This window comes from Artemia franciscana, chromosome 19 (genome assembly GCF_032884065.1).
Source record: "Artemia franciscana chromosome 19, ASM3288406v1, whole genome shotgun sequence".
NCBI classification, from domain to species: Eukaryota; Metazoa; Arthropoda; class Branchiopoda; order Anostraca; family Artemiidae; genus Artemia; species Artemia franciscana.
Window position 1 is genome coordinate 2178409 of NC_088881.1, and position 26974 is coordinate 2205382.

Genomic DNA, 26974 nt, shown 5'->3' on the forward strand with positions numbered 1-26974 from the left:
ATCTGTGCTCTTTGTGGGAGTTGGAGGGGGGGGGAATTTGGAAAAATTAAAAAAAATGAGGTATTTTTTACTTACAAATGGGTGATCAGATCTTGATGAAATTTGATATTTAGAAGAATCTTATGCTTCAGCACTCTTTTTATTAATTCTGACCAGATCCAGTCACAGTGGGGGGAGTTGGAGGGGGAACTGGAAATCTTGGAAAACATGAAAATTGAGGTATCTTTATCTTATGAATGGGTGATTGGATCTTAACGAAACTTGATATGTAGAAAGATCTTTTGTCTCAGATGCTCCATTTCAACTCAAATTGGATCTGGGGACATAGGGGGTTGGAGGGAAAAACAGAAATCTTGGACAACGCTTAGAGTAGAGAGATTGGGATGAAACTTGATGGGGAGAATAAGCACAAGTTCTAGATACATGATTGACATAATTGGAATGGATCTATTCTCTTTGGGGGAGTTAGGGGCTCCAGTGCTTTGGCAGGTTCAGTGCTTCTGGACATGCTAGGATAATGAAAATTAGCAGTCATGTCAGGAACATGCACAAATTCACTTGATAATAGTTGTTTCCCCTATTTGATCATCTGGGGGGGGGGCTGGAGGGAGAGGAAAAAATGAGGTATTTTCTAACTTACAAATGGGTCATCAGATGTTAACAAAATTTGATATTTAGAAGGACCTCGTGTCTCAGAGCTCTTATTTTAAATCCCAACCATATTGGGTGATATTGAGGGAGCTGGAGGGGGAAACGGGAAATCTTGGAAAATACTTAGAGTTTAGAGATTGGGATGAAACTTGGTGGGAAGAATAAGCACAATTCCTAGATACATGATTGACATAACTGTACTGAATCTGCTCTCTTTGGGGTAGTTGGGGGTGTGTGTGCTAATTTGGAAAAAATAGAAAAACTGAGGCATTTTTAACTTAAGAACTGGTGACTGGATCTTAATAAAACTTCATAATTAGAAGGAACTCATGTCTCAGAGCTCTTATGTTAAATACCAACCAGATATAATTAAATTGGGGGGAGTTGGAGAGGGAAACCAGAAATCTTGGAAAACGATTAGAGTGATTGAATGAAACTTGATAGGTAGAATAAGCAAATGTCATAGATACATGATTGATGTAACCAGACAGGATCCAGTCTCTTTGGGAGAGTTAGGGGGGTCCAGTGCTTTGGTGGGTTCAGTGCTTCTAGACATCCTAGGATAATGAAAATTGGCAGGCATGTCAGGGACATGCACAATTTGACTTGAAAAAGTCGTTTTCGCCAATTCGACCATCTGGGGGGGGGGTAGAAGGGAGAGATGACATAATTTGATGAATTATGTCATCAAATCCTTTTTGGTACTTAAATATTGGCTGTTTGAGCATTTTTAATCAGTTTTTTTTAGTAAAGGAATCTTGATGGGCTAGTGTTTTTCTGGCTCTTCTTTAAACACTTAAGCCAACTATAGTTGCCAAAACATTGACACACTACAGTAGTCATACCTTGTGGTGGGTGGGGTTTACAATAGCAGCATGAACGTTTTTAACATTTAATGGTTTCCTACAGCTGATAGTAGTTCTAATGGTAATAAAATCTATTGTCAGTTGTAGTCATTGAGTTCCTTTCAGCATTAGTGCTCACAAAAGCTTGTAATTCTACATGTAAAATTGGCAAGTCTTTTCTTCACCCATTAAGACAACTCTGGATCTTGACAGACTGCATTTTCATATACAAGTAGAAAAAAAGTGATGCAATAAACCAATCCCAGTTTGAAAAGTATTATGGTTCTGCACTTATTGCAACAAATAGTGTGAAGTTGCCTACAAATATTTTTAAGTATTCTAAATAAAACACCTCAAATAAAAAATTTAATAAATTGTTAAAACAAATAATTCTAATAAAGTGTTCTAAATTAAATAATTAGGGGAGAACTTGGAACCATGGGATGGAAATGTTCAGTTTCAAGATGTATATCTCAGGCATTTGTGACTCAATTTTACTGAATCTACCAGATCTGAGTAGCATATTCATTTGCTATTTTATTTTGTCCCATAGTACCCATGAGCTTGGTAATATGAGACAGTTGCATGGTACTCTGGGACACAGTTGTAAATACAAATTTGTTTTCAGATATTAAGAAAAATACAAAACATGTAAACCTTCTCAGTTTTAAGTCACAAAGGTATTCACTACAGCAACATAGTTTTGCCAGTTTCTCTTGCTCCATCACATATATCTCAAAAATATTCATCTTTGGAACGCGTTCAGTCCAACCACAGAGCCTAGGAACTGGAAGACACAACTTGACCTCTTCAGCACCCCTAAAGGCCTCATCTCTTTCACTGGGGAACACAAACTTCCAAGATGGGAGTTGCCTTTTCAGGAAGTTGACAAAGTAGATATCACCTAGTTCTTTTAGAACCTCACCAGTATATGACTTTGAACCCTTCTTGGCTTTGTACTCTACCAAAATGAAATCAAGAGGTTTTATCACATCTGTTTTGTTTTCCCCCATAGCAACCCTTAGCTCTTCCAAACCAAGAGTCTTCCAAGTAATCATCACAAACAGCATCCTGCCACTTTTAACTTTTGTCACTGAGGTTAAGTATTTTTTTTGGTTTTGCCTTTCTTTTGGCTGGTATTTTGACTTCTTGAAAAATGTCTTTTCTCTTTCAATTTCGACTCCTTTGTTTCTTTTTCTGTCTTCTTTCAGCATGAATAATTTCTTTCACTAGTAGAGATGTAAGTACCTTTGGCTGATCAGGTTTTCTGCCTCCCTTCCGATTTTCAGCTTCTCTCTTTGGTAGTGGAGCTACCACTACCAAAGATCAAGCTCCACTACCAAATCATCTTCTGGTTGATCAAGCAAGGACCTGGATAAATTTGAAGCTGGCAAGGCAAGTTACCCGCAACTCCATCAGTCTTTGGCAAATCTTGCTCATATGTAATTGACTGTTCCTCTTGTGTAGGAGGAGGTGCTCTACTTGTAGTCTGCAGATCTGGGAGAAAAGATCCCGATGAGGTATTTTAAAACAGAATGAAAAGAAGATTGAAGTAAAAATCAAGCCTATAAAGTTTATTGACAGAGTATTACAAAAACCTTTACCTTGAAATTTTATCTTTAAAAATAACTCTCTAATAAATGGAAGAGTATATATTCTATTGATCAGAATTTCAAAAACAAAAAATTAAAACATTTTCCCATCCAAAACGAAAGGTAAAAGTCCGAGTAACGCATACAAAAGTGAATCAACGAGAACCTGTTAAACTATTACTTCATAAAAGACAAGTGACAAAGATTGAAAAATATAAAATGAAAATAAAGGATGGGATATTGATTTATTGGACGAACAACTACTTTAAAATCATCCAGGATTACCATTCTCATCTCTTCTCGATAACTTTGAAATCAAAAAAAAAAAAAGCTGACTGTTGAATACACAATTCATTTGTCTCCTATTCAAAAAGTAAAAATAAACAGATGTTTTAAGAAAAAAGGAAATTGCCAATTTCGAATGGAAAATATTGTTGTTGGTAAAGAACCTGTTAAACTATTGCTTAAAAGAAAAAATTGAACAAATTGAGCAAGGAAAAATAAAAAATAAAGGTGTCAAATCAATTATATTGTATCATCAGCTAATTCAAAATGGCGGCTTACTTCCATTTTCAATACCACTAAAAATGCAATAGGTAAAGCTGCTTTTACAAGTCGTGCTGCTGCATTAGGTACACATACTGGAAAGAACATTGTTGATATAATTACTGATTCTTCAAATGCTAAAGTGAAGGTTCAACACTACAGGGGCTTTACCGAAAGGTCGAGATTTAAAATTACCCGGTACAAACAAAATTGTTGGGTCTAGATCGGAAGGGGTTGTTGAACATACTAAAAAACATAGTAAACCCAAGAAAATACGGGTAGAAGCTGTTGAAGTACCTAAACAGCAGGGATGACCCAGAAAAATTGTTGAAGCTGAGGTTTCACCTTTCAAATAACGCTTGCCTCCAAAAAACGGGGAACGCCAGAAAGAATAAAAAATCAAATGATACCGCTAATGTCATATTCCTTATTTTCGAAGTGTTTTTCTCGAGATATCTTTCTAAGTGAAATAAAGAAAAAATACGCTGTTATCCATTATGACTGCTTGGGATCGCCTGGGACTCATTGGATTTGTTATTTTAATGATCTCAAGTACTCATTTGTTGAATTTTATTATTCCTTTGGAATCCAACCTGGAAATGAAATTGTCTACTACCCAAAGACTTAAAATAAGCAAATTACATATCATTATACTCAAGTCCAAAATTATAACGATGGGGATTTTGGGGATTTTTGTGTGATGATTATATAAAAAGAAGATTTAGTGGAATGGGCCCAAGGAATATTATTTAAAGTTTAATTTCAAACATAAATGGAAAAATAATTAGAAAAGAGATTATTTGTTTATTGTAGAAGTTTTAAATATTATGGAAATGTTAGTACTGCTTTCTTAGTATCTAAATTTATATTTAGTGCTTCACGTTTATCCGCTTTGGCTATGTTATCCTTTGCTTTTTTGAGTCTTGGGACAGTTCAGATTGAAATGCTTGAAAAATATCTAATAATAGCAGAAAAAAAGGCTGAGTAAAAAAACTGCTTATTCATTCTATTTAGAATTGCTTGCTATGTATGAATTTGGTGGATCGACGAATAAAGAATAATAAAACGAGAAAATGAACTACGCAAACATTATAGTTTTTTTTTCTTGTGAAAAATATATGAAACAAGTGATATTAAATGGTTATAAATATTGCATGAAATATGTAAAGATTAACACTTAAATAAAACCCCTTCTTACTTTTCCCGCTATTTTCTCCAAAACTTAAAGAATACAAACCATCTTTTCCTAGAATGCTAAGGCTATATACACCATATAACCAAATAACGCGTCATTACTCAAATCGTTTCTGACGTGTGTTTGGATTTCCTCCAGGAAATCTTTCACTGGTGAAAGATATCTTTGAAGAAAGCCAAAGGCTATTAAAAGAATAAAAACTATTTCTTACTCAGAAAATGTGTTCAATAAAACTATTTACTAATAAATGGAGAAAGTTTGAGCTAAATGAAAAGGGAAAATAAATATAATCGAACTATTAGGCAAGAAGATTTAGGTATTGGAATGGAATACACGATTAAAGCAATGAAATGTGTTAAAACTAAATATGGAAAGAAAATCGTTATCGTTATTGATTTTAAAGGTGAAGTGGGTGATCTATTTGCACCTAAGCGTTTTGATTCTGAAGCAGCTGATCTTGAAAAGACATTTAAAAAACTAGATAAAAGTATGATTTCAAAGGTTATAGAAAGAAAAGAAAAAGATAATAACAATTATCTAATTATGAATATCGAACTATCCACTAAATATTAAATTATTACATTTTGCCAGTAGTATAGGAAAAATTGAATAAAATTAAACTCCAATTTCACAAATTCACCAAATTCTTATTTCACAAAACCTGTTTTGATCTTAAAGCTCAGGATGGAAAATTGTAAAAATGTTGGAAATTATTATTTAAAGTGGCTTGAATTTAATTGAAAATGGGGTAAATTGATGGGGTGATCTAGGTGTAGCCTAGAATCCGTGTTCACCTTGTTAAAAATTACAAAAATTAGACCAACTTAGATTTCCAAGGACCTGTTTTCATGTTGAATATAAGGATGTAAAATGTTCAAAATGTGCAATATCAAACAGTTCGTGGTAACGAACTGTGGTAAGGAGCGACCCGGCTCAATAGTAATCAAAACTCTAAAAAGTGGAATTTTGATATCAATAGCTACATCAAAAGAATCGCATTTTAATGCTGATTTTAAATATATAAGTTTCATCAAGTTTAGTCTTACCCATCAAAAGTTACGAGCCTAAGAAAATTCGCCTTATTTAGGAAAATAGGGGGAAACACCCCTAAAAGTCGTAGGATCTTAACGAAAATGACACCATCAGATTCAGCGTATCAGAGAACCCTACTGTAGAAGTTTCAAGCTCCTATCTACAAAAATGTGGAATTTTGTATTTTTTGCCAGAAGACAAATCACGGGTGCGTGTTTATTTGTTTGTTCGTTTTTTTTTGTTTTGTTTTTTTCCCAGGGGTCATCGTATCGACCAAGTGGTCCTAGAATGTCGCGAGAGGGCTCATTCTAACGGAAATGAAAAGTTCTAGTGTCCTTTTTAAGTGACCAAAAAAATTGGAGGGCATCTAGGCCCCCTCCCACGCTCATTTTTTTCCCAAAGTCAACGGATCAAAATTTTGAGATAGCCATTTTGTTCAGCATAGTCGAAAACCATAATAACTATGTCTTTGGGGATGACTTACTCCCCCACAATCCCTGGGGGAGGGGCTGCAAGTTACAAACTTTGACCAGTGTTTACATATAGTAATGGTTATTGGGAAGTGTACAGACGTTTTCAGGGGGATTTTATTTTGTTTGGGGGTGGGGCTGAGGAGAGGGGGCTATGTTGGAGGATCTTTCCTTGGAGGAATCTGTCATGGGGGAAGAAAAATTCAATGAAAAGGGCGCGGGATTCTCTAGCATTACTATAAGAAAACAATGAAAAATAAACATGAAAACGTTTTCTCAAATGAAAGGAAGAAGTAGCATTGAAACTTAAAACGAACAGAGATTATTACGCATATGAGGGGTTCTAAAAATACTTTAGCATAAAGAGCGAGGTCACCATCAGATTCAGCGTATAAGAGAACTCATAAAGAGCGAGGTCACCATCAGATTCAGCGTATAAGAGAACTCTACTGTTGAAGTTTCAAGCTCCTATATACAAAAATGTGGAATTTTGTATTTTTTGCCAGAAGACAAATCATGGGTGCGTGTTTATTTGTTTTTTTTTTTTTCCAGGGGTCATCGTATCGACCAAGTGGTCCTAGAATGTCGCAAGAGGGCTCATTCTAACGGAAATGAAAAGTTTTAGTTCCCTTTTTAAGTGATCAAAAAATTGGAGGGCATCTAGGCCCCCTCCCACGCTCATTTTTTCCCAAATTCAACGGATCAAAATTTTGAGATAGCCATTTTGTTCAACATAGTCGAAAACCATTATAACTATGTCTTTGGGGATGACTTACTCCCCCACAATCCCTGCGGGAGGGGCTGCAAGTTACAAACTTTGACCAGTGTTTACATATAGTAATGGTTATTGGGAAGTGTACAGACGTTTTCAGGGGGATTTTATTTTGTTTGAGAGTGGGGCTGAGGGGAGGGGGCTATGTTGGAGGATCTTTCCTTGGAGGAATCTGTCATGGGGGAAGAAAAATTCAATGAAAAGGGCGCAGGATTTTCTAGTATTACTATAAGAAAACAATGACAAATAAACATGACAACGTTTTTTCAAATGAAAGGAAGGAGTAGCATTGAAACTTAAAACGAACAGAGATTATTACGCATATGAGGGGTTCTAAAAATACTTTAGCATAAAGAGCGAGGTATTTAGGAGGAGATAAATAACTCGCTCTTTATGCTAAAGTATTTTTAGTAATTTCAACTATTTATTCTACGGCCTTTCTGATTCAGGGGTCATTCGTAAAGAATTGGGACAAAACTTACGATTTAGCGTAAAGAGCGAGGTATTAACGAGGGTACAAACCCCCTCATATACATAATAAAAATATAAGATTATGAAAGTTTGTTACGTAAGTTAATTCCTAAGTTACGTATATTTTTTACTAATAAAAACGTTCGTTAAAAATTTAAAGTTCTAGTTGCCTTTTTAAGTAACCAAAAAACTGGAGGGCAACTAGGCCTCCTTCTCCACCCCTTACTTCTCAAAATCGTCTGATCAAAACTAAGAGAAAGCCATTTAGCCAAAAAAAGAATTAATATACAAATTTCATTTTAATAATTTATGTGCGGAGAGCCAAAACCAAAAATGCATTAATTCAAAAACGTTCAGAAACTAAATAAAAAAAACTATTTTTTTTAGCTGAAAGTGAGGAGCGACATTAAAACTTAAAACGAACAGAAATTACTTTGAATATGAAATGGGTTGTCCCCTCCGCAATTCCTCGCTCTTTACGCTAAAGTTTGACTCTTTGCCACAATTCTACTTTTTAAAACAATTAAAAGCTTTAGCGTAAAGAGCGAGGGATTGCGGAGGGGACAACCCATTTCATACACGGAGTAATTTCTGTTGGTTTTAAGTTTTAATGTCGCTCCTTACTTTCAGCTAAAAAAATTAGTTTTTTTATTTAATCTGATGTTGAAATGAACCGAAAATGATGTAAATTGAATGAGATAGGTGGGGCAAAACCAGCATTTACTATACTATAAGTAGAGAAATATTGGCATAACATTGCTCTTGAAAAGGCGTAATGGTGATAGAACAAACCCCTGTTTCAGGCAGAGAGACAATATCTGAGATCTCCATGCTTGACGTAATTTGTTGAAGACGTGATTTGCCTGTCCTATTCTGGTGAGTTCTCCTTTCAATGTCGAGTCAGTGTCCTTTCTGATGCTTCCTAGATATTTGAATTGAACAACTTGTTCATCATCTGGGTCGCCAAATTTAATGGACAGAGGAGAGTCACCATGCTTTTAGTATTCTCAGCTTTCATACCTTGGTCAAGATGGTTTGTCTTTATGTGACCTTGTCAAGTAATTCTTGAAGCCGCTTTTTGCTTGACTCAAGCACTGCTAAGTCTTCTGCGAAGGCAGTATAATTAACCTGGACTTCAGGGCTAAATCCAATGTCTCTTGTCTCTGTGTTCCACTGGATGTTATCAACCATTATCACAAAAAGTAATGGTGATAGAACAAACCCCTGTTTTACTCCTGACAAAATCCGGAAGAAACGGATTTGGCCTTCTGGTGTCTTGATGCAACATTCGCTATTGTCATACGTGGTGGTAATAATCGTCACTGGTTTTTTTTTTTCATGGATTCCATAATGGAAGAGAATCTTCCATAGGCTTTCACGATGCACGGAGTCGAAGGTCTTCTCGAAGTCCACAAAGATCATATAAATCTTTGAACGCCATTCTGTGCTTTCCCCAGTAAGAAGTCAAGGCGTGAATATAAAGTCCGCACATCAGCGATTTTCCTGGAAGCCATACTGTTCGTCTTGGAGGTGGTGATCAAGTTGTGTTTGGATCCTCTGTAGGTCGTTAGCATATTTTGACAGTATCATCATAGGTATTGACAGTAAACCTATATACCGGCAGTTTCCCAGCTTGGTAGCGTCTCCTTATTTGAATATTCTGATGAATGTGCTACGTTTTGTGTGCCACACTGATGCAGTGTGGCAGTGTGTGCCACACTGATGGTACTTTTGCTTTTGTCCAAATCCGAGTGAAGAGTAAAGATAAAAGGGATGTTTGGAAGTAGAAAAGTACTTCTCTTTTATATTGAACCTCCCGAATATACAGTGTCATTATTTGTATTTTTTTCTTTTTTTAGGAATGGATGTAAAAGAAGCTGTAGACGTACCAGAGAGCATTCCACATGGTGGAAAAGAAAGTCAGAAGTTATCATTTGTTGCTATTCATAACAAAGTTAGACATCCCATTGAATTCGAGTCAGAGAAGAAAATATTAGAATTGAAAAGTTGCCTTGAAAAACTTATTGGTATGTTTTTTTTTTTTTTGTTTTTTTTTTTGTCATTGTGCTTTGTGCTTTTTGAATCTGATATATGCTTTGTATTTCCCAAGAATTTTATCTTTTTGGCAGGAGAGGGGAATATCAGTTGGGTTTTGGTAAGTCTCTGGTCCAAAATTACAAAAGTATTTTGTTGTGCTGATGATAGTTTAGGTAATAGAAGGTAGTTTAACTCTAAAAAAAAAAGAAAAAATCAGAGTTCAAATTGATTTTTTCACCTGGATATAACAAACATACATTGGAGAATTGTCCCTCCTATTATTGGTCTGTAGAACCATTCTGTTTCATAATCAGGCCAGGATTTATCCAAACATTGACATTTTCTTAAGAATGGTCTTAAGAAAAGACCTTCTCTGCACTTCTTCTACTACTTTCTCTAATTGTCCAAAGGGTGTATGATAAACATCTCAAGAACGGCAAAGAATATTAATATAAAACTATCAGGAAATATTAAGGGAGTCTATTCAATAGTAGGATTTCCAGTTTGTAGGAATGAAATCTTACCGACGCCACACCATACATACAAGGGCGTAATTTGCAATAGGACCTTCACATGTCCCAGTCCCTTCCCCAAACCCAGCTGAAATTTAGCGTCTTCAAAAATTTTGTATAAAAATGATATAGCATTTATTTCAAGCATCCACAGAAACAAATCAGTTTTAGATTTGTTTCTTTCAGAAACAAATCTACTACTCTCATCTTTAATCAGCCACGACAGATTGACATCATTATCCCTGCTCACTATCGAGGGAAGGCCGGCTCAAGAGACGCCGTGCAATGCCATCATAGACACCTCCGTACGAAAACAAGCAAGGAGGAATGCTTTTATCAATTGGCTTTGAAGATAAATAATCCTACTTATAAAATAATGTATAATGCGTGCATGTATTTATGTGTTGCCATCTACCAACGGATGAAACCCTATACCTTGTAGGTTTCTTTTATTTACTTAATATCCCCAGCGTGCAAATATTTGATTTTTGATCTATTATGAAAAGTGATGTTATTTTGCGGTATTGTCTCCGTATAGATAATTTTTTCGAGAAAAATTGACCCTCCCTCCTATATTATGAACATAGAGCGGCAAAAACCCTCAGGCCAAGAATCGTCAAAGCTTGAAATCCGGCCGTGCTCTTAATAGTCTTTGTGAAGCAATATGTGCCATTTTACTAAAGCATAAATGATATTTAGCCCTTAAGGGGGTTTACAGCCATCATGATAGGTTTTGGTCGTTTTAAGTACGGTTTCGTTATTCATTCTGGCGATGCTCATTTTAGGCTATAATTTACTTCATTGACAGAAATTTTTGCTTGTTAAGTTCAAAGCGGGCTGTTTGTTTGAGTGCATAGACTGTGTTTGGATGAATCTTGAAGGAACTTAATAAGTATTCCTGTATTTACTTTTCTTAATATTCAGATAAAAGTCTGCAAGGAGCCTTGTTGAAATGTAAGCTGATGCAAAATCACTATGTGTTGGTATTGAAATTATCAATCAACTATAGAAAATCGAGGCGTGTATCCTGAATTTCAGATCATTTGTCCCTCTTCTTTCTGGGTTTGATTGACAGTGTCCTAGTTTTTAGTTCATTCCTGTTTTCTTGCAAAATATTCTTAAGCTTCTTCTTTAGACCGTGCTATTGTAGACTAGAAACTGAATTAGATGTTTCCGTGCTATATATTGCTGATGTGTAAAAATTTTCGTTACTATTACAGCATACACTGCTTATTAATTTAAACATTTCAAATTTAGATGAATGTTTAGACATATACTCTTTGTAAACAATGAACGAATTGCCTAGCTTACAGCTCTTGTCATGATGACTGTGGGAAGGTTGACATTTCCAAAGACGTAATTACAGGACCTTCAACAAGGCTGAGCAAAATAGATCTCTTAAAATTTCGATTAGATTTGTTTGAGGAATGCTAGCCTCGGGTGGGGTAGGAGGGCTGATTGCCCTCCATTCATGTTTAATTATAAAAAAAAAAACACTAAAAATTCTGACTTCCAATCAAATGAGCTCCATCTGATCCATAGCTTTACGACTAACCGTTCCATAAAAACCTTATATGCCCCGGGGCATAACTTAAAAACCGTGCCCATGGGCTTTGGGTAATTGTGTCCACCCTAAAGATATTGTTCTATGATTTATTTACTATTAGTAACAAAACAGCTATCTCACAATTTTAATTGATTGCGTTTCAGGAAAAGAGGATACTAGGGAGGGAGTGGCTAGTTGCTCTCCATAACGTTTTACTATTAAAAGGGAACTAGAACTATACATTTCCAATCAAATGAGCCTCTTCTAAAGTTTAAACGACCACCACCCCTTTCATAAAAATTTTATATGCCCGTGGTGCAAAACTTACAACCCTTACTGAGGCCTTATCATATGATCTTTGGACTATTTTTGAATAAATGGGTGTTTCAAAATTTGTGTAAAATACGACATGGGGGGATGGCTGCCCTTCGATCACTTTAACAAAAAAGGGTCAATAGAACATCTAATTTTAATCAAATGAGCCTATTCCAAAGTTTTTACGACCAGCCTTTTAATCCAGGCACGTACAGTCAAAATTCTGAGATAGCCATTTTTTCAACGTAGTTGAAAGGTCTGGAAATTATGTATCTGAGGATGACAACCCTTCTACAGCCCTCAGGCCAAGGGTTGTAAGTTATGCCCTGGGGGTAAATAATGTTTATATAGAAAGGGTTATCGTATAAACTGTGGAGGGGACCTATTGGATTGGTAATAAGAAGATTTAGTTCCCTTTTTGAGATTCAGAATGACACCCACACCTTGTATTTTCCCAAAATGTATCTAATAGAAATTTTGAAATGACTATTTGTTCTCGTACAAACTTCGAGAAAGGCTTATTCGATTGGAAATTGAAAGGACTAGTTCAAAATAAAAAACCTTCAGGCAAACTTCAGAAGTATATTAGAACTGCGGGATGTGATTATAGTTATTGTGAATGAAAACCACCTTATTCACTCTGTGTGGACTGAGGCCGTCTCTCTTCTACGTCTCTATCATAATCACTATCAGGACTACCATCATCGAAAAATAGTCTTTCTGCGGTCGCACTAGTCGCGGGAATAGACCCTAACTTTTTGTACTTTTTGGCAAGTGCGGTGATGTGAGGAATTTTGTCGCCAGAACTGAAGAACGTGACCTGGTCCCCTGTTACCCCCACCCATGATATTGGATTAAAGTTTTGAGATAGTTATGTTTTTCAGAATTGTCGAAAAATCAAACAAATATGACTCCTGGACCGGCATGCCCCTCCTCCTCTCTCTATGGTCCCTGGGGTAAGGGAATTAATTTATGCCAATTTTTAGGAGCTGTATGTGTCAACTTTTTACAGATTGGTTTCGTAGTATAAAAAAGACGGGTACGTCTGATCTTGGGTGTTAAATTTGCTCAGAAAAGGATTGCTATTGCTAGGGAGGAGAGGGGTATTAGGGGTCCAGAAATGAGCAAAAAACTGTTTGTTCCTGATAAGTTTGAAACTTCTAGCCGCAAGTCTTAGGGTCAAGAAGAGCCCAATGCACAAAATAATTTTTTTAGTCCCTCCCCTCCCCCATAAAAAACAAACAGGTGCGACGATAAACTTCTCTCTGATCGGTTCGAAATTTGTATCATTCAATTTGTGAGTTATAAGAACCCAAATGTAGAGGGGTGAAATATTGCTTCAACTTTAAAAGGGGTCCAACAAATGGCGGAAAAACAGCAATAAACTTGTTTCTTCGGGTTTAATCCTAAAACTGTAAGTCTCTGGGCTAAGGAGCGCTGATGAACAGATATAATTTTAATTTTAGGGAACAAGCTTCCAAAAATAGAGGCCCAAAACAGGTCAAGTTGTTTACAATCCGCTTAAAATTTATATTAGTAGGATCGGCCCAGAAATGGGGCAAGACGCTTTTCGTCCCTGGTTATTTTGAAGATTATTGTCGTAATTTTCTGTTGTGTCGTATAATAGCCAGAAAAACTAGTCATTAATTTTATTGCTATCTACATATTTTTTTTCTTTTTGACTTTTTAACTAAGTTTTAACTCATCTTTTTTTATGCATATATATATATATATATATATATATATATATATATATATATATATATATATATATATATATATATATATATCTTCTATATATATAAAAATAAGTTGTCTGTCTGTGGATCTGTGGATCAGGTGACGTCATGTTTCTGTGTCGGCTGACGTCATGAAATTAGTTGTCGTCATTTTTGCTTTGACGGTGACGTCATTAATGGTATTTAAGACATTTGTTCACGGAAAAATGTTTAATTGTAAAATGACTGAAGAACCTATTGGGTTTGGGATTTTGACTTGGATAAGGTCATCAATGCCTACCAGATTTAAGTTAAAAAAACAAAGGTTCGTCGATATGTACTTCATAGTGACGCTGAAAAATAAAGAAGAAAAAGAAAACTGAAAAAAGAAAAAAGGTAAAAAACTAAAAAAAAACTAAAAAGAAAAAACACTCAAAGAGAAATTACAGACCGGGACACAAATGACGACCGAGACAGAGGGAATATAAGTGACGACCGGGAACCTCAAAGAGAAATTACACACTGGGACACCCAGACACAAATCACGACCGGGACACAGGTACACAACTACAACGGGGACGCCGGGGGCACAGGCAGGATATATAAATGACGACCGGGACACAGGGATTGTTCGAATAGAAATTACAAACCGGGACACCGGGACACAAATGACGACCGGGACACAGGGAATATAAATGACGACCGGGACACTCAAAGAGAAATTACAAACTGGGACACCGGGACACAAATGACGACCGGGACACAGGGAATATAAATGACGACCAGGACACAGGGACACATCATTAGAATAATGAGGTATAGATCTGAATACGGATTGTTTTTCCCATGGACAATTATATGTTGCATGTTCAAGAGTCAGTAAACCTGACAATCTATTTATATGCACAGACAATGGGACAGCGAAGAATGTTGTATATTCGCATGTTTTACGTAGTTAAAAACATATATTTATATCTATCTCTATTCACAGATGGGACACAGGGACACAACTACAATGGCGCGTAACTAATATGGCGCGTAACGACTTACGCGCGCGGGGGGGCTTGGGGGGCGCGAAGCGCCCCACCAACTAGGTGTTGGGGTGGCGCGAAGCGCCACCCCAACAGCTAGTATCTATATAAAAATAAGTTGTCTGTCTGTCTGTCTGTGGATCAGGTGACGTCATGTTTCTGTGTCGGCTGACGTCATGTTTTCGACTGACGAAATTACAGACCGGGACATCGGGACACAAATGACGACCGGGACACCGGCACAAAGGGAATATAAATGACGACCGGGACACAAGGAATGTTCGATTAGCAATCACCATCAACAAAGCACCGGGACACAAATGACGACCGGGACACAGGGAGTATAAATGATGACCAGGACATAAGTAAAAAAAATTAAAAACTAAAAAAAAGGTAAAAACTACAAAAAAACTAAAAAGAAAAAAAAACTAAAAACTAATAAAAAACTAAAAAAGCTAAAAAGCTAAAAAAAACTAAAAAAGAAAATAGAATGAAAACAGAAAAAAAATGAAAAATAAAGGAGAAAAACAAAACTAAAAAAAAAGAAAAAAAAACTAAAAAAAGGTAAAAAACTAAAACCTAAAAAAAGACCAATTCAAAAACGAATGTATATACAGACCGGGACACAAATGACGACCGGGACACAGGGAATATAAATGACAACCAGGACACTCAAAGAGAAATTACAGACCGGGACACCGGAACACAAATGACGACCGAGACAAAAATGACGACCGGGACACCGCGACACAGGGAATATAAATTACGACCGCGACACTCAAAGAGAAATTACAAACTGGGACACCGGGACACAAATGACGACCGGGACACAGGGAAACAACAACAACGGGGACGCCGGGGGGCACAGGGGGATATATAAATGACGACAGGGACACAGGGAATGTTCGATTAGCAATCACCATCAACAAAGCTCAAGGGCAATCATAAGAATAATGAGGTATAGATCTGAACTCAGATTGTTTTTCCCATGGACAATTATATGTTGCATGTTCAAGAGTCGGTAAACCTGACAATCTATTTATATGCACAGACAATGGGACAGCCAAGAATGTTGTACATTCGCAAGTTTTACGTAGTTAAAAATATATATATATATATCTATCTATATTCACAGGTGGGACACAGGGACGCAACTACAATGGCGCGTAACTAATATGGCGCGTAACGACTTGCGCGCGCGGGGGGGCTTGTGTCCGACCGGGACACAGGGAATGTTTGATTATCAATCACCATCAACAAAGCTCAAGGGCAATCATTGGAATAATGAGGTATAGATCTGAATACGGATTGTTTTCCCCATTGACAATTATATGTTGCATGTTCAAGAGTCGGCAAACCTGACAATCTATTTATATGCACAGACAATGGGACAGCGAAGAATGTTGTATATTCGCAAATTTTATGTAGTTAAAAACATATATATATATATATATATATATATATATATATATATATATATATATATATATATATATATATATATATATATATATATATATATATATATATATATATCTATCTATCTATATTCACAGGTGGGACACAGGGACACAACTACAATGGTGCGTAACTAATATGGCGCGAAAAAAGCTAAAAAAGAAAAAACTTTAAAAAAATAAAAAAGGTAAAAACCTAAAAAGAAAAAAAAGCTAAAAAAACAAAAAAAGAAACTATATATATATATATATATATATAAATAAGTTGTTTGTAGGCATGTTTGTTTGTGGTTTCGCATATGACGTCATTATAAGTATATGCATATGACGTCATTATAAGATGACACTACAGACCGGAACACAAATGACGACTGAGACACAGGGAATATACAACTACAACGAGGACGCCGGGAGGCACAAGGGGATATATAAATGACCTTATTATTCTAATGATTGCCCTTAAGCTTTGTTGATGGTGATTGCTAATCGAACATTCTCTGTGTCCTGGTCGTCATTTATATATCCCCCCTGTGCCCCCTGGCGTCCCCGTTGTAGTTGTGTCCCTGTGTCCCGGTCGTTATTTGTGTCCCGGTGTCTCAGTCTGTAATTTCTCTTTGAGTGTCCCGTTCGTCATTTATATTCCCTGTGTCCCAGTCGTCATTTGTGTCCCGGTCTGTAATTTCGTCAGTCGACAAACATGACGTGAATCGACAAACAACTTCATGACGGCATAATGCTCAATCCTTATAATGACGTCAGTCGACCCACAAACATGACGTCAGTCAACACATACACACACAAAAACAACTTATTTAAATATATATAGGTATGAGGGGGTTCGCCCCCTCGTCAGTACCTCGTTCTTTACACTGAAGCTTAAATTTTGTCCCAGTTCGTTAAGAATGACCCCTGAATCACAAAGGCCGTAGAATAAATAATTGAAATCAATAAATTACTTAAGCGTAAAGGATGAAGTATTAGGAGGAGGTGAACCTTATCATGTGCGTAATAATTTCTGTTCGTTTCAGATTTTAATGCTGCTCCTTAATTTCAGTTGAAGAAACTTTTTCATATTCAATTTTTCATTGCTCTTTAAAAAAAATGCTATAAGAATCCTGCGCCCCCTTCATAAAAATTCTCTTCCCCCATGACAAAATCCTCCCCGGAAAGTTCCCCCTGTATACCCCCCTCCCCTCAACCCATTACCCCCCCCCCCCTCAACCAGGAAAATCCCCCTGAAAGTGTCTATGCACTTCCCAATAGTCATTACTATGTAAACGCTGGTCAAAGTTTGTAACTTGCAGTCCTTTCCACGGGGACTATGGGGGAGTACGTCGTCCCCAAAGACAAAGCTATTAGGTTTTTCGACTATGCTGAATAAAATGGCTATCTCAGAATATTAATCCGGTGACTTTGAGGGGGAAATGAGCGTTGGAGGGGGCCTAGGGGCCCTCCAATGTTTTGGTCACTTAAAAAGAGCACTTGAGCTTTTCATTTTCGTTAGAATATGCCCTCTTGCAAGATGGTAGGACTACTGGGTCGATAAGATCACCCCTGGGAAAAAAAAAATAAAATAAACACGCATCCGTGATCTGTCTTGTGGCAAAAAATGTAAAATTCCACATTTTTGCAGATAGGAGCTTGAAACGTCTACTGTGGCTGTAGGGTTCTCTGATACGCTGAATTTGATGGTGTGATTTTCGTTAACATTCTATGACTTTTAAGGGGTGTCCCCCCTATTTTCTAAGATAAAGCAAATTTTTTCAGGCTCGTAAGTTCTGATGGGTAAGTCTGAACTTAATGAAACTTATATGCTTAAAATCAACATAAAAATGCCATGCTTTTGATGTAACTATTGTTATAAAAATTCCTTTTTTTAGAGTTTCGGTTACTATTGAGCCGCGCTCCTTACTACAGTTCGTTACCACGACTTGTTTGATTAAATTAAAAAAGCAAGGTTTTTGAAATGAAAGTAAGGAGCGACATTAAAACTTAAAACGAACAGAAATTACTCCGTATATGAAAGGGTCTTTTCCTCCTCGACAGCCCGCTCTTTACGCTAAAGTTTTTTATTGTTTTAAAAAGTAAGAGTTGCGAGAAAGAATCAAACTTTAGCGCAAGGAGCAGGGTGTCGAGGAGGAAAAGCCCCTTTCATATACGGAATAATTTCTGTTCGTTTTAAGTTTGAATGTCGCTCCTTACTTTCATTTCAAAAAACTTGTTTTTTTAATTTAATTTCTGAAAGTTTTTGAATTAATGCATGTCTGATTTTAGCTCTCCGTACATAAATTATTAAATGAAATTTGCATATTAATTCTTTTTCTGCTTAAATGGCTTTCTCTTAGTTCTGATCAGACGATTTTGAGAAATAAAGGATGGGGAAGGAGGCCTAGTTGCCCTCCAATTTTTCGGTTACTTAAAAAGGCAACTAGAACTTTTAATTTTTAACGAACGTTTTAATTAGTAAAAAATATACGTAACTTAAGAATTAACTTACGTAACAAACTTTTATATTCTTATATTTTTGATTATATGTATGAGGGGGTTGGTCCCCTCGTTAATACCTCGCTCTTCACACTAAATCTTGTTTTGTCCCACTTCTTTGGAATTTCTTCTTTGGAATTTCGTATTTTTGGCCAGAAGACAAATCACGGGTGCGTGTTTATTTGTTTGTTTGTTTGTTGTTGTTTTTTTTTCCCAGGGGTCATCATATCGACCAAGTGGTCCTAGAGTGTTGCAAGAGGGCTCATTCTAACGGAAATGAAAAGTTCTAGTGTCCTTTTTAAGTGACCAAAAAAATTGGAGGGCACCTAGGCCCCCTCCAACGCTCATTTTTCCCAAAGTAAACAGGTCAAAATTTTGAGATAGCCATTTTGTTCCGCATAATTGAAAATCATAATAACTATGTCTTTGGGGATGACTTACCCCCCCCCCCCCCTCACAGTCCCTGGGGGAGGGGCTGCAAGCTACAAACTTTGACCAATGTTTACATACAGTAATGGTTACTGGGAAGCGTACCAACGTTTTCAGGGGGATTTTTTGGTTTGGGTGTGGGGTTCAGGGGAGGGGGCTATATGGGAGGATCTTTCCTTGGAGGAATATTTCATGGGGGAAGAGAAATTCAATGAAAAGGGCGCAGAATTTTCTAGCATTACTATTAAAAAAAACAAAAAACAATGAAAATATAAACATGAAAAAGTTTTTTTCAATTGAAAGTAAGGAGAAGCATTAAAACTTAAAACGAACAGAGATTATTAAGCGTATGAGGGTTCTAAAAATACTTTATCATAAAGAGCGAGGTATTTAGGAGGAGATAAATACTTCGCTCTTTATGCTAAATTATTTTTAGTAATTTCAACTATTTATTCTACGGCCTTTCTGATTCAGGGGTCATTCTCTCAATTCTTCTTTTTAAAACAGTAAAAAACTTTAGCGTAAAGAGCGGGGCGTTGATGAGGAAGCAGCCTCTTTCATATACGAAGTAATTTCTGTTCGTTTTAAGTTTTAATGTCGCTCCTTACTTTCAGTTAAAAAAAAACTTTTTTTTTTATTTGCTTTCTGAACGTTTTTGAATCAATGCATGTTTTGATTTTGGCTCCGCAGAGGAATAATCAAAACGAAATTTCCATTTTTTTTTTTTTTTTTTTTTTTTTTTTTTTTTTTTTTTTTTTTTTTTTTTTTTTTTTTTTTTTTTTTTTTTTTTGGCTTAATAGCTTTCTCATAATTTTGATCGAATGATTTTGAGAAAAAAAGAGCGGGAGAGGAAGCTTAGTTGCCCTCCGATTGGTTAATTAAAAAGGCAACTAGAACTTTTAATGTTTTACGAATCTTTTTATTAGTAAAAGATTTACGTAACATTATAAATTAGCTCACGTAAAGAACTTTTTTATTCTCATGTTTTTATTACATATATGAGGGGGTTCGCCCCCTCGTCAGTACCTCGCTCTTTACACTAAAGCTTAAATTTTGTCCCAATTCATTAAGAATGACCCCTGAATCACAAAAGCCGTAGAATAAATAGTTGAAATTACTAAAAATACTTTAGCGTAAAGAGCGAGGTATTAGAAGGAGGTGAGCCCCTCATATGGGTAATAATTTCTGTTTCTGTTTTAAGTTTTAATGCTGTTCCTTACTTCCAGCTGAAAAAACTTTTTCATATTTATTTTTTAATTGTTTTTTTTTTAAATAATGGTAGTAAATCCTGCTCTCCCTTCATGGAAATTTTCTTCTCCCGTGACAAATTCTCGATGGAAAGTTCCCCCAGCATATCCCCCTCTTCTCAACCCCTCCCCCCAACCAAAAAAATCCTCATGAAAACGCCTGTACACTTCCCAATAACCATTACTATATGTAAGCACTGGTCAAAGTTTGTAACTTGTTGCCCCTCCCACGGGGACTGTGGGGGAGTAAGTCGTCCCCAAAGACATAGTTATAAGGTTTTTCGACTACGCTGAATAAAATGGCTATCTCAGAATTTTGATCCGTTGACTTTGGGAAAATAATTAGCGTGGGAGGGGGCCTAGGTGCCCTCCAATTTTTTTGGTCACTTAAAAAGGGCACTAGAACTTTTCATTTCCGTTAGAATGAGCCCTCTTGAAACATTCTAGGACAACTGGGTCGATACGATCACCCCTGAAAAAAAAAAAAAAAAAAAAAAAAAAAAAACACGCATCCGTGATCTGCCTTCTGGCAAAAAATGCAAAATTCCACATTTTTGTAGATAGGAGCTTGGAACTTGTACAGTAGGGTTCTCTGATACGCTGAATCTGATGGTGTGATTTTCGTTAAGATTCTATGACTTTTACGGGGTGTTTCCCCCTATTTTCTAAAATAACGCAAATTTTCTCAGGCTCGTAACTTTTGATGGGCAAAACTAAACTTGATGAAACTTATATATTTAAAATCAGCATTAAAATGCGATTCTTTTGATGTAACTATTGGTATCAAAATTCCTTTTTTTAGAGTTTCGTTTACTATTGAGCCGGGTCGCTCCTTACTACAGTTCGTTACCACGAATTGTTTGATACGCTGGAAACCAATAATAAGTACACCAAATAGCAAAATTTGCAAACTCCTCACTGCCGAAGATGATTATGAGCTAACAGCTGACCTTTCCTTACAAGTCCTCTACATGTCTCACAGTTGGTATCGGCTTATTTTTGATTTCAGTGTGTACCCTACTACTGAAGATGTCAACCCCTTGAAACTTTTAAACTAGTATATCTTATGAAAAATTTTTGTATCAAAAAATGGATGACGTATACTTTGATCAGCTCATCAAGAGCTATCGGTTGCTGTCAAAAAAAAAAATTCTATCTGTCTTAGTTAAAAAGTTGATTTTTTGTTGCCGTAGGCCAACTTTCTAACGTCACCACTTAGAAAGGAGCAAAGGATAAGCTCCAATTTCTTTAGCAATGACAGAACTTTTAAAGTTTAAGAGGTACATCTGATAACCTTTCTCTACCTCAATCCCAAGTCCGAAAAAACAAATGATAAACCAGCGAAAATCACGGCAGCACTTTCGGACCCGTGGGAAAATGCCGCTTTTTGCTTCTGTAATTTTTTTATTATCACTCAAAGAAGATATATTGACTGTGGGGCTGGGTAACTGCCGTATATATTTAACACTTATAGAATTTAGTCCATCTTCAATTTGAAAGTGGTGCCTGCCTGCTTGCCTGCTAGAACGGAGCTTTCCACTCGAAAGCAGAAACATGGTTTGATGAAACGAAAGCTTGGCTGCACAACTTCAGATACTCCTCTCTGACATAGGCTACATAACTCCACTTCACTTCGCACACCATAGGCTCTGGCTCGTGGACAAGCAAAAACTATCCTTTTTGGCCCCAGGCAAGAGTTCGGCGGAGCTTTCCAAAATGTAATGCCATATTCATCAATCCGGCCTGAGGTCCACACTTTCCGTAAAAACCGCACAGGTTAGACCCTTACCAGTTTCCAGGAATAAGCCGACATCGGTGGCATAGGAAAAAAAAAGGACAAAACCAAAGTGTTGCTCTCGCAACACAATGAACATACCCAATTGAACTTCTTCATGGAATGCTGAAAGGAAACACGAACAAACTATACCTTGAATTTTGAAAACATGAAAAAATAGAAAAATTTAACAAAGAAGAAAACAAGAATTTCTTTTCACATCCTTCCCTACCATACAACTTTCGAACAGAATTACTGTGCGGTTTCAAAAATAATTCAACAACTTCTCGCGATATTATATACAGAAACAACGAATATTGGACAAAATGTGACAAAAGTACTGGTCGGAATTATCCTCCTCTGGTCATTTTTGGTCAACAGTTTAGCGGATCAAATCAGCCATCATCGTATTTACTCACTGCCGTGAGGCTTTGACTTTTTTTTTCCAGACAGAGTTTCATTTTACGCTGAACTATACGAGTCTAAAAGACGGGAAGGGTCTTAGCATGAAGTATTACAAGTGAGAATTGTTTGTAGGTAATGCAGTGGGCGAAAATCAATTGGAAAATTTACCAAAAACGAAAGAAGAGTAAAATAATTTCTTTTTTAATTTTCTTCATTTTAACGCATTTATCTCCAAAGTTAATACAGGAAAAAAAAATGTTTGGAGGAATATCACCGTACTCCGCCTATTATCTTTAGCGGAACTTTGTTATCGTACTAAAATGTATCTTTAAACGAAATTTATTTCAAAAAAGAAAAAGTTCGATAAGATTAGTAATAAGGATAACAGATTATATTTACCTATTAATTTTACTTGTAAGCAGATTGAATATATTAATTTACCAGAAATTTTAAATCAGCGGCATGTGAAACAGGCCCTTCCTAGTAATTTAAATTATAATGATAGTCCAGTTTTAACTTATAAATTTTCAAAAACTATTGGGCAAATTATTTTTAATTATAATTTAATACTAAAAAAACTAGATAGCGATATAAATTGGAAACCTGTTTGTAATTGTAAGCAACTTGGCCCATTTGTAAATCCTACTTACAAACATGTTATAACAGGGGACTTGTCAATAATAAAGCAAGATGATCTTCAAATTATAATGAATAAAGGGGCAAATTTCCGTCTTTCTCATCATCTGAAACCATCGAGTGTTCTTGATGGCTTGGAAGATGATTTTGATTTATTTATTGATAAGTGGTGTAAGAAAGAGAATAAAAATAAAGAGAGTTTTCAAAGTTGGAAGAATTTAATTATTAGTAGAGTAAGAAATAAAATATATTCTAACTTAAAAAATAGTAACACTAAATCATTATTTTATAATGCGAAGATTAAACAAGCAATTGCTAATCTAAAGAATGAATTCGTAATTGTGCCAGTGGATAAAGCTAATAATAATTTTGCCATAATTTGTCAGAAGCTGTATTGTGATATCTTAAAAAGGGAGTTATGCACAACTAATGTTTATGAAAAGGTAAATATAGAGGATGAGAATTTAATTGAAAAGACTGAAGAAATACTTTTTAAAAATTTTAATATTAAAATAAATGACAATGATAAAAAGTTCCCTTTCCTATATTGGACTGTAAAATTTCATAAGAATCCCCCTAAACCACGGTTTATTGCTGGAGCAGCTAAATGTCCAACCCGCATTGCTGCTACTGACCTCTCTTTAATTTTAAAGGAAATTGTTAATAAACTTAAAACCTATTGTTCTGGTATTAAAAAATTTTCGAATTTTAATCCATATTGGAGTGTTAATAATTCACTGCAGGTGATAGATTCTTTAACAATGGTTTCAGCTAAAAGAATTGAGTCTTTCGATTTTGCGACAATGTATACTAATTTATCACTCAATTTAGTGTTTGATAATTTAAAAACTGTTATAAAGAAATCTTTCCTCTTATCTAGTAAAAGGTTCTTAAAAATAGACAGTTATAATAAAAAAGCCATATGGACAAACTGCTTTAATACTACAGTTAACTTGAGATGTTACAGCTTGGATATGATTTTTGAGTTATTGGAATTTGTTTTATACAATACTTATATAAGATTTGGGGGTGATTTGTACAAGCAAATTATGGGAATTCCCATGGGGGGGAATGCCAGCCCATTTATAGCTGACTTGTTTTTAAGTCAACTAGAATATAAATATATGATGGATAAGAATAATCCAATTAATTTAAAACATGCTTTGTCAAATAATAAAAGATATTTAGATGATATTTTGGTCTTAAATTGTAAGGATTTCATTGATATTTCTAAAAATATATATCCATCAGAGCTTATTCTTGAGCCTAGTCATGGCGCTGGTCATGAAGATCATTTTTTAGATTTAAATATTAATATTTGTGATAATAATAAATTAAGTTTTAAAATGTATAATAAAACGGATGATTTTGATTTTGAAGTGATTAGTTTCCCATTCCCTGAAAGTAATATACACTCAAATATCACATATTCAGCGTTTTTCTCACAGTTACTTCGTTATGCAAGGATTTGTAGTAATTGTATTGATTTTAAAAATAGATGTAAAATCTTATGCCAAAAATTGATATCAAGAGGTTTTTCTGCAAATAAATTAACTTGGCAATTTAAAAAATTTAGTTTTCATTATAACGAACTTTTAAATAAATATCAAAAGAATTATCTAGAAATACTTAAAGAAATTTTTAACTAATTTCGGAGGTTCAAGAAATGTTGTCACAGCGCCATTTATTTTGAATTGTGTTTCTATTTGAGCGGAATTTTTAAAAAATTAGCCACATGGTAAAGATGAATTATATAATTGTTTAGTTCATTCAGGTTTTTTGCAATGTGTTAATATTTGTGATTTGGTAAAATTTATAATATTTAGTTTACCTATTGTTGCTAAAGGGAGGGATATATTAACAGTATAAGCTTGTTTTGGTTTTACTTGGTTGTTTTACATTTGCTGGTTTTTTTTTCATAGGCATGTATTTTGGGGGTGATACCTGACGCGGGGATGCCATGGATATTCTGTGGTAGCCACAACACTGTGCTGGGTAGGGAATTTAGAGTGGCGAAACCCTATATAGGCCAGTCTATTCTCCTGATGAGCCCTTATGTTGGGTGTTGCCTCTGAATTATTTGTCTATATTATTTTTTCTATTGTTTGGTAAATGACGACTTATACTTATTGACGACATGACTGCCTGTCCATGGATTATTCTTTATGGTTGATTGTGTGTGGCTATGCTGTTTGACCTATGTGATTGTATGGATGAGTAGGGTTAAGGCCTCATTCAAGTGCTGGTCTATATTAATCACTAATTTAGGAAAACAGTCTTCCTTTTCTCCTTCTGTCTTTTTTTTTTTTTTTTTTTTTTTTTTTTTTTTTTTTTTTTTTTTTTTTTTTGTGTTTGTGTTTGTGCTGTAGCATTGGTGATTTCTCTTTTCATTATATTATTTTTTTTTTAACCAAAGTGGGTAACTTGAAATTATCAAATAGGTGATTGCCGGGCACTGTGTTAGAGTATGAGAATTTGTTTCGAAATAAAACTACCAAATACATGCTTCTGTTTTGGGTACCTTTTTTAGTCTAATATTACGCATTTTTTTAATTATTTAGGTGTGCCTCCTTCTATGCAGAAGATAATGGTTAAGGGATTAGCAAAGGATGAATTGACATTAGCTCAAGCAGGTGTTACACAGGGATGTAAAATAATGGTAATTGGCTCGAAGGTTACCGATCTTCTCTCAGTTGCTGCGCCATCAGATAGGGTATGATTTTACATTGCTAATTGGTATCCAGATTCTTGCTTTGGATCATGGGACTGTTAAAAGAACAGAAAATTTTACACTCGGAATTGCAAATGATCGCCGTAGTCTGAAAGTGTAAAGATATCAAATTTCAAGTGTTTTTAATATTTGAAAAGGTGAAAATTTGTAACCCATTTTTGGGAAATTTTGGAATGCTATAAATTTTATAATTTAACTTGGCTTTTCTTCCTCCCGTCCCTGTATAAGGACATCAGGCCTCAGATATTCTTGGGGTATAACAACGACTTATTCCAAGGATAATTTCTTAGAAAAATAAAAGAAGATAAAAACTAAAAATTAAATCGGATAATTTTTTAGAAAAATGATTTTTTGGCTCCTAAAGCTGCTCAAAATGCAGATATTAAGTGATTCAGTTCTTCCTACAATATGACAATCCAAAATGCATGACCTTTGATTAAAATAAGGTTACAATCCAAATGAGAATCTGATTATAGGATTTTGAATCGAAATAAAAACACATGATCAGATTGCGAAGAGAATTCAAATTTTGCAGTCCCAATTCTCATTTGGGAATCTGGATTGTCAATCGTAAAAGCTTTTTGGGTCAATTATTATGGTCATTAATACGTTTTGCAAAAATAAGGCCATTCTGTGTTGGTTTGAAATTGGGTTTTTACTGCCATCTATAACCTCCAGACGAATTCATCTTTTCTTAATGAAAGGCGTTCTACTTCAACAAACAATTTTTTTTCTCGTCCAATAAGAAAATACAGAAGACGATATAGAAGAACTTGATTGATGTGTTTAGTGAACATGTTAAATAAGTCTCACTCTCTTTTTCCACTTAATCTGTAATATGCATCTTAACATTTTTGAACTTTGTTTATAGCAATTTTTACTGAATTGTAATTATAATTTTTAGTCATATTAATAAATTTTGTTGATAACTTTTGAAATAAATTAGTTTTTATTGTTTTAATTCCTTGATTAATTTTGTTTTTAAACTTTCTTAAATGGTGATCATTCTTATTAAGTTTGTTTGTGCGAATTCGACGCATCTGTGCTTGTGATAGCCTTTGTCGGAAATAATTATTAT

The 26974-nt window shown here is 35.3% G+C and overlaps 1 protein-coding gene across 1 annotated transcript in view; it reads left to right on the plus strand.

Annotated features, from left to right (window-relative positions):
• LOC136039161 (ubiquitin domain-containing protein UBFD1-like) overlaps positions 1-26974 on the plus strand; it is a gene marked incomplete at its 3' end in the record, with an annotated part of 31545 nt that overhangs the window by 2320 nt on the left and 2251 nt on the right. Inside the window, 2 exon segments of the mRNA XM_065722667.1 lie at positions 9434-9601; positions 25727-25878. Coding sequence (XP_065578739.1) covers positions 9434-9601; positions 25727-25878 — 320 coding nt within the window.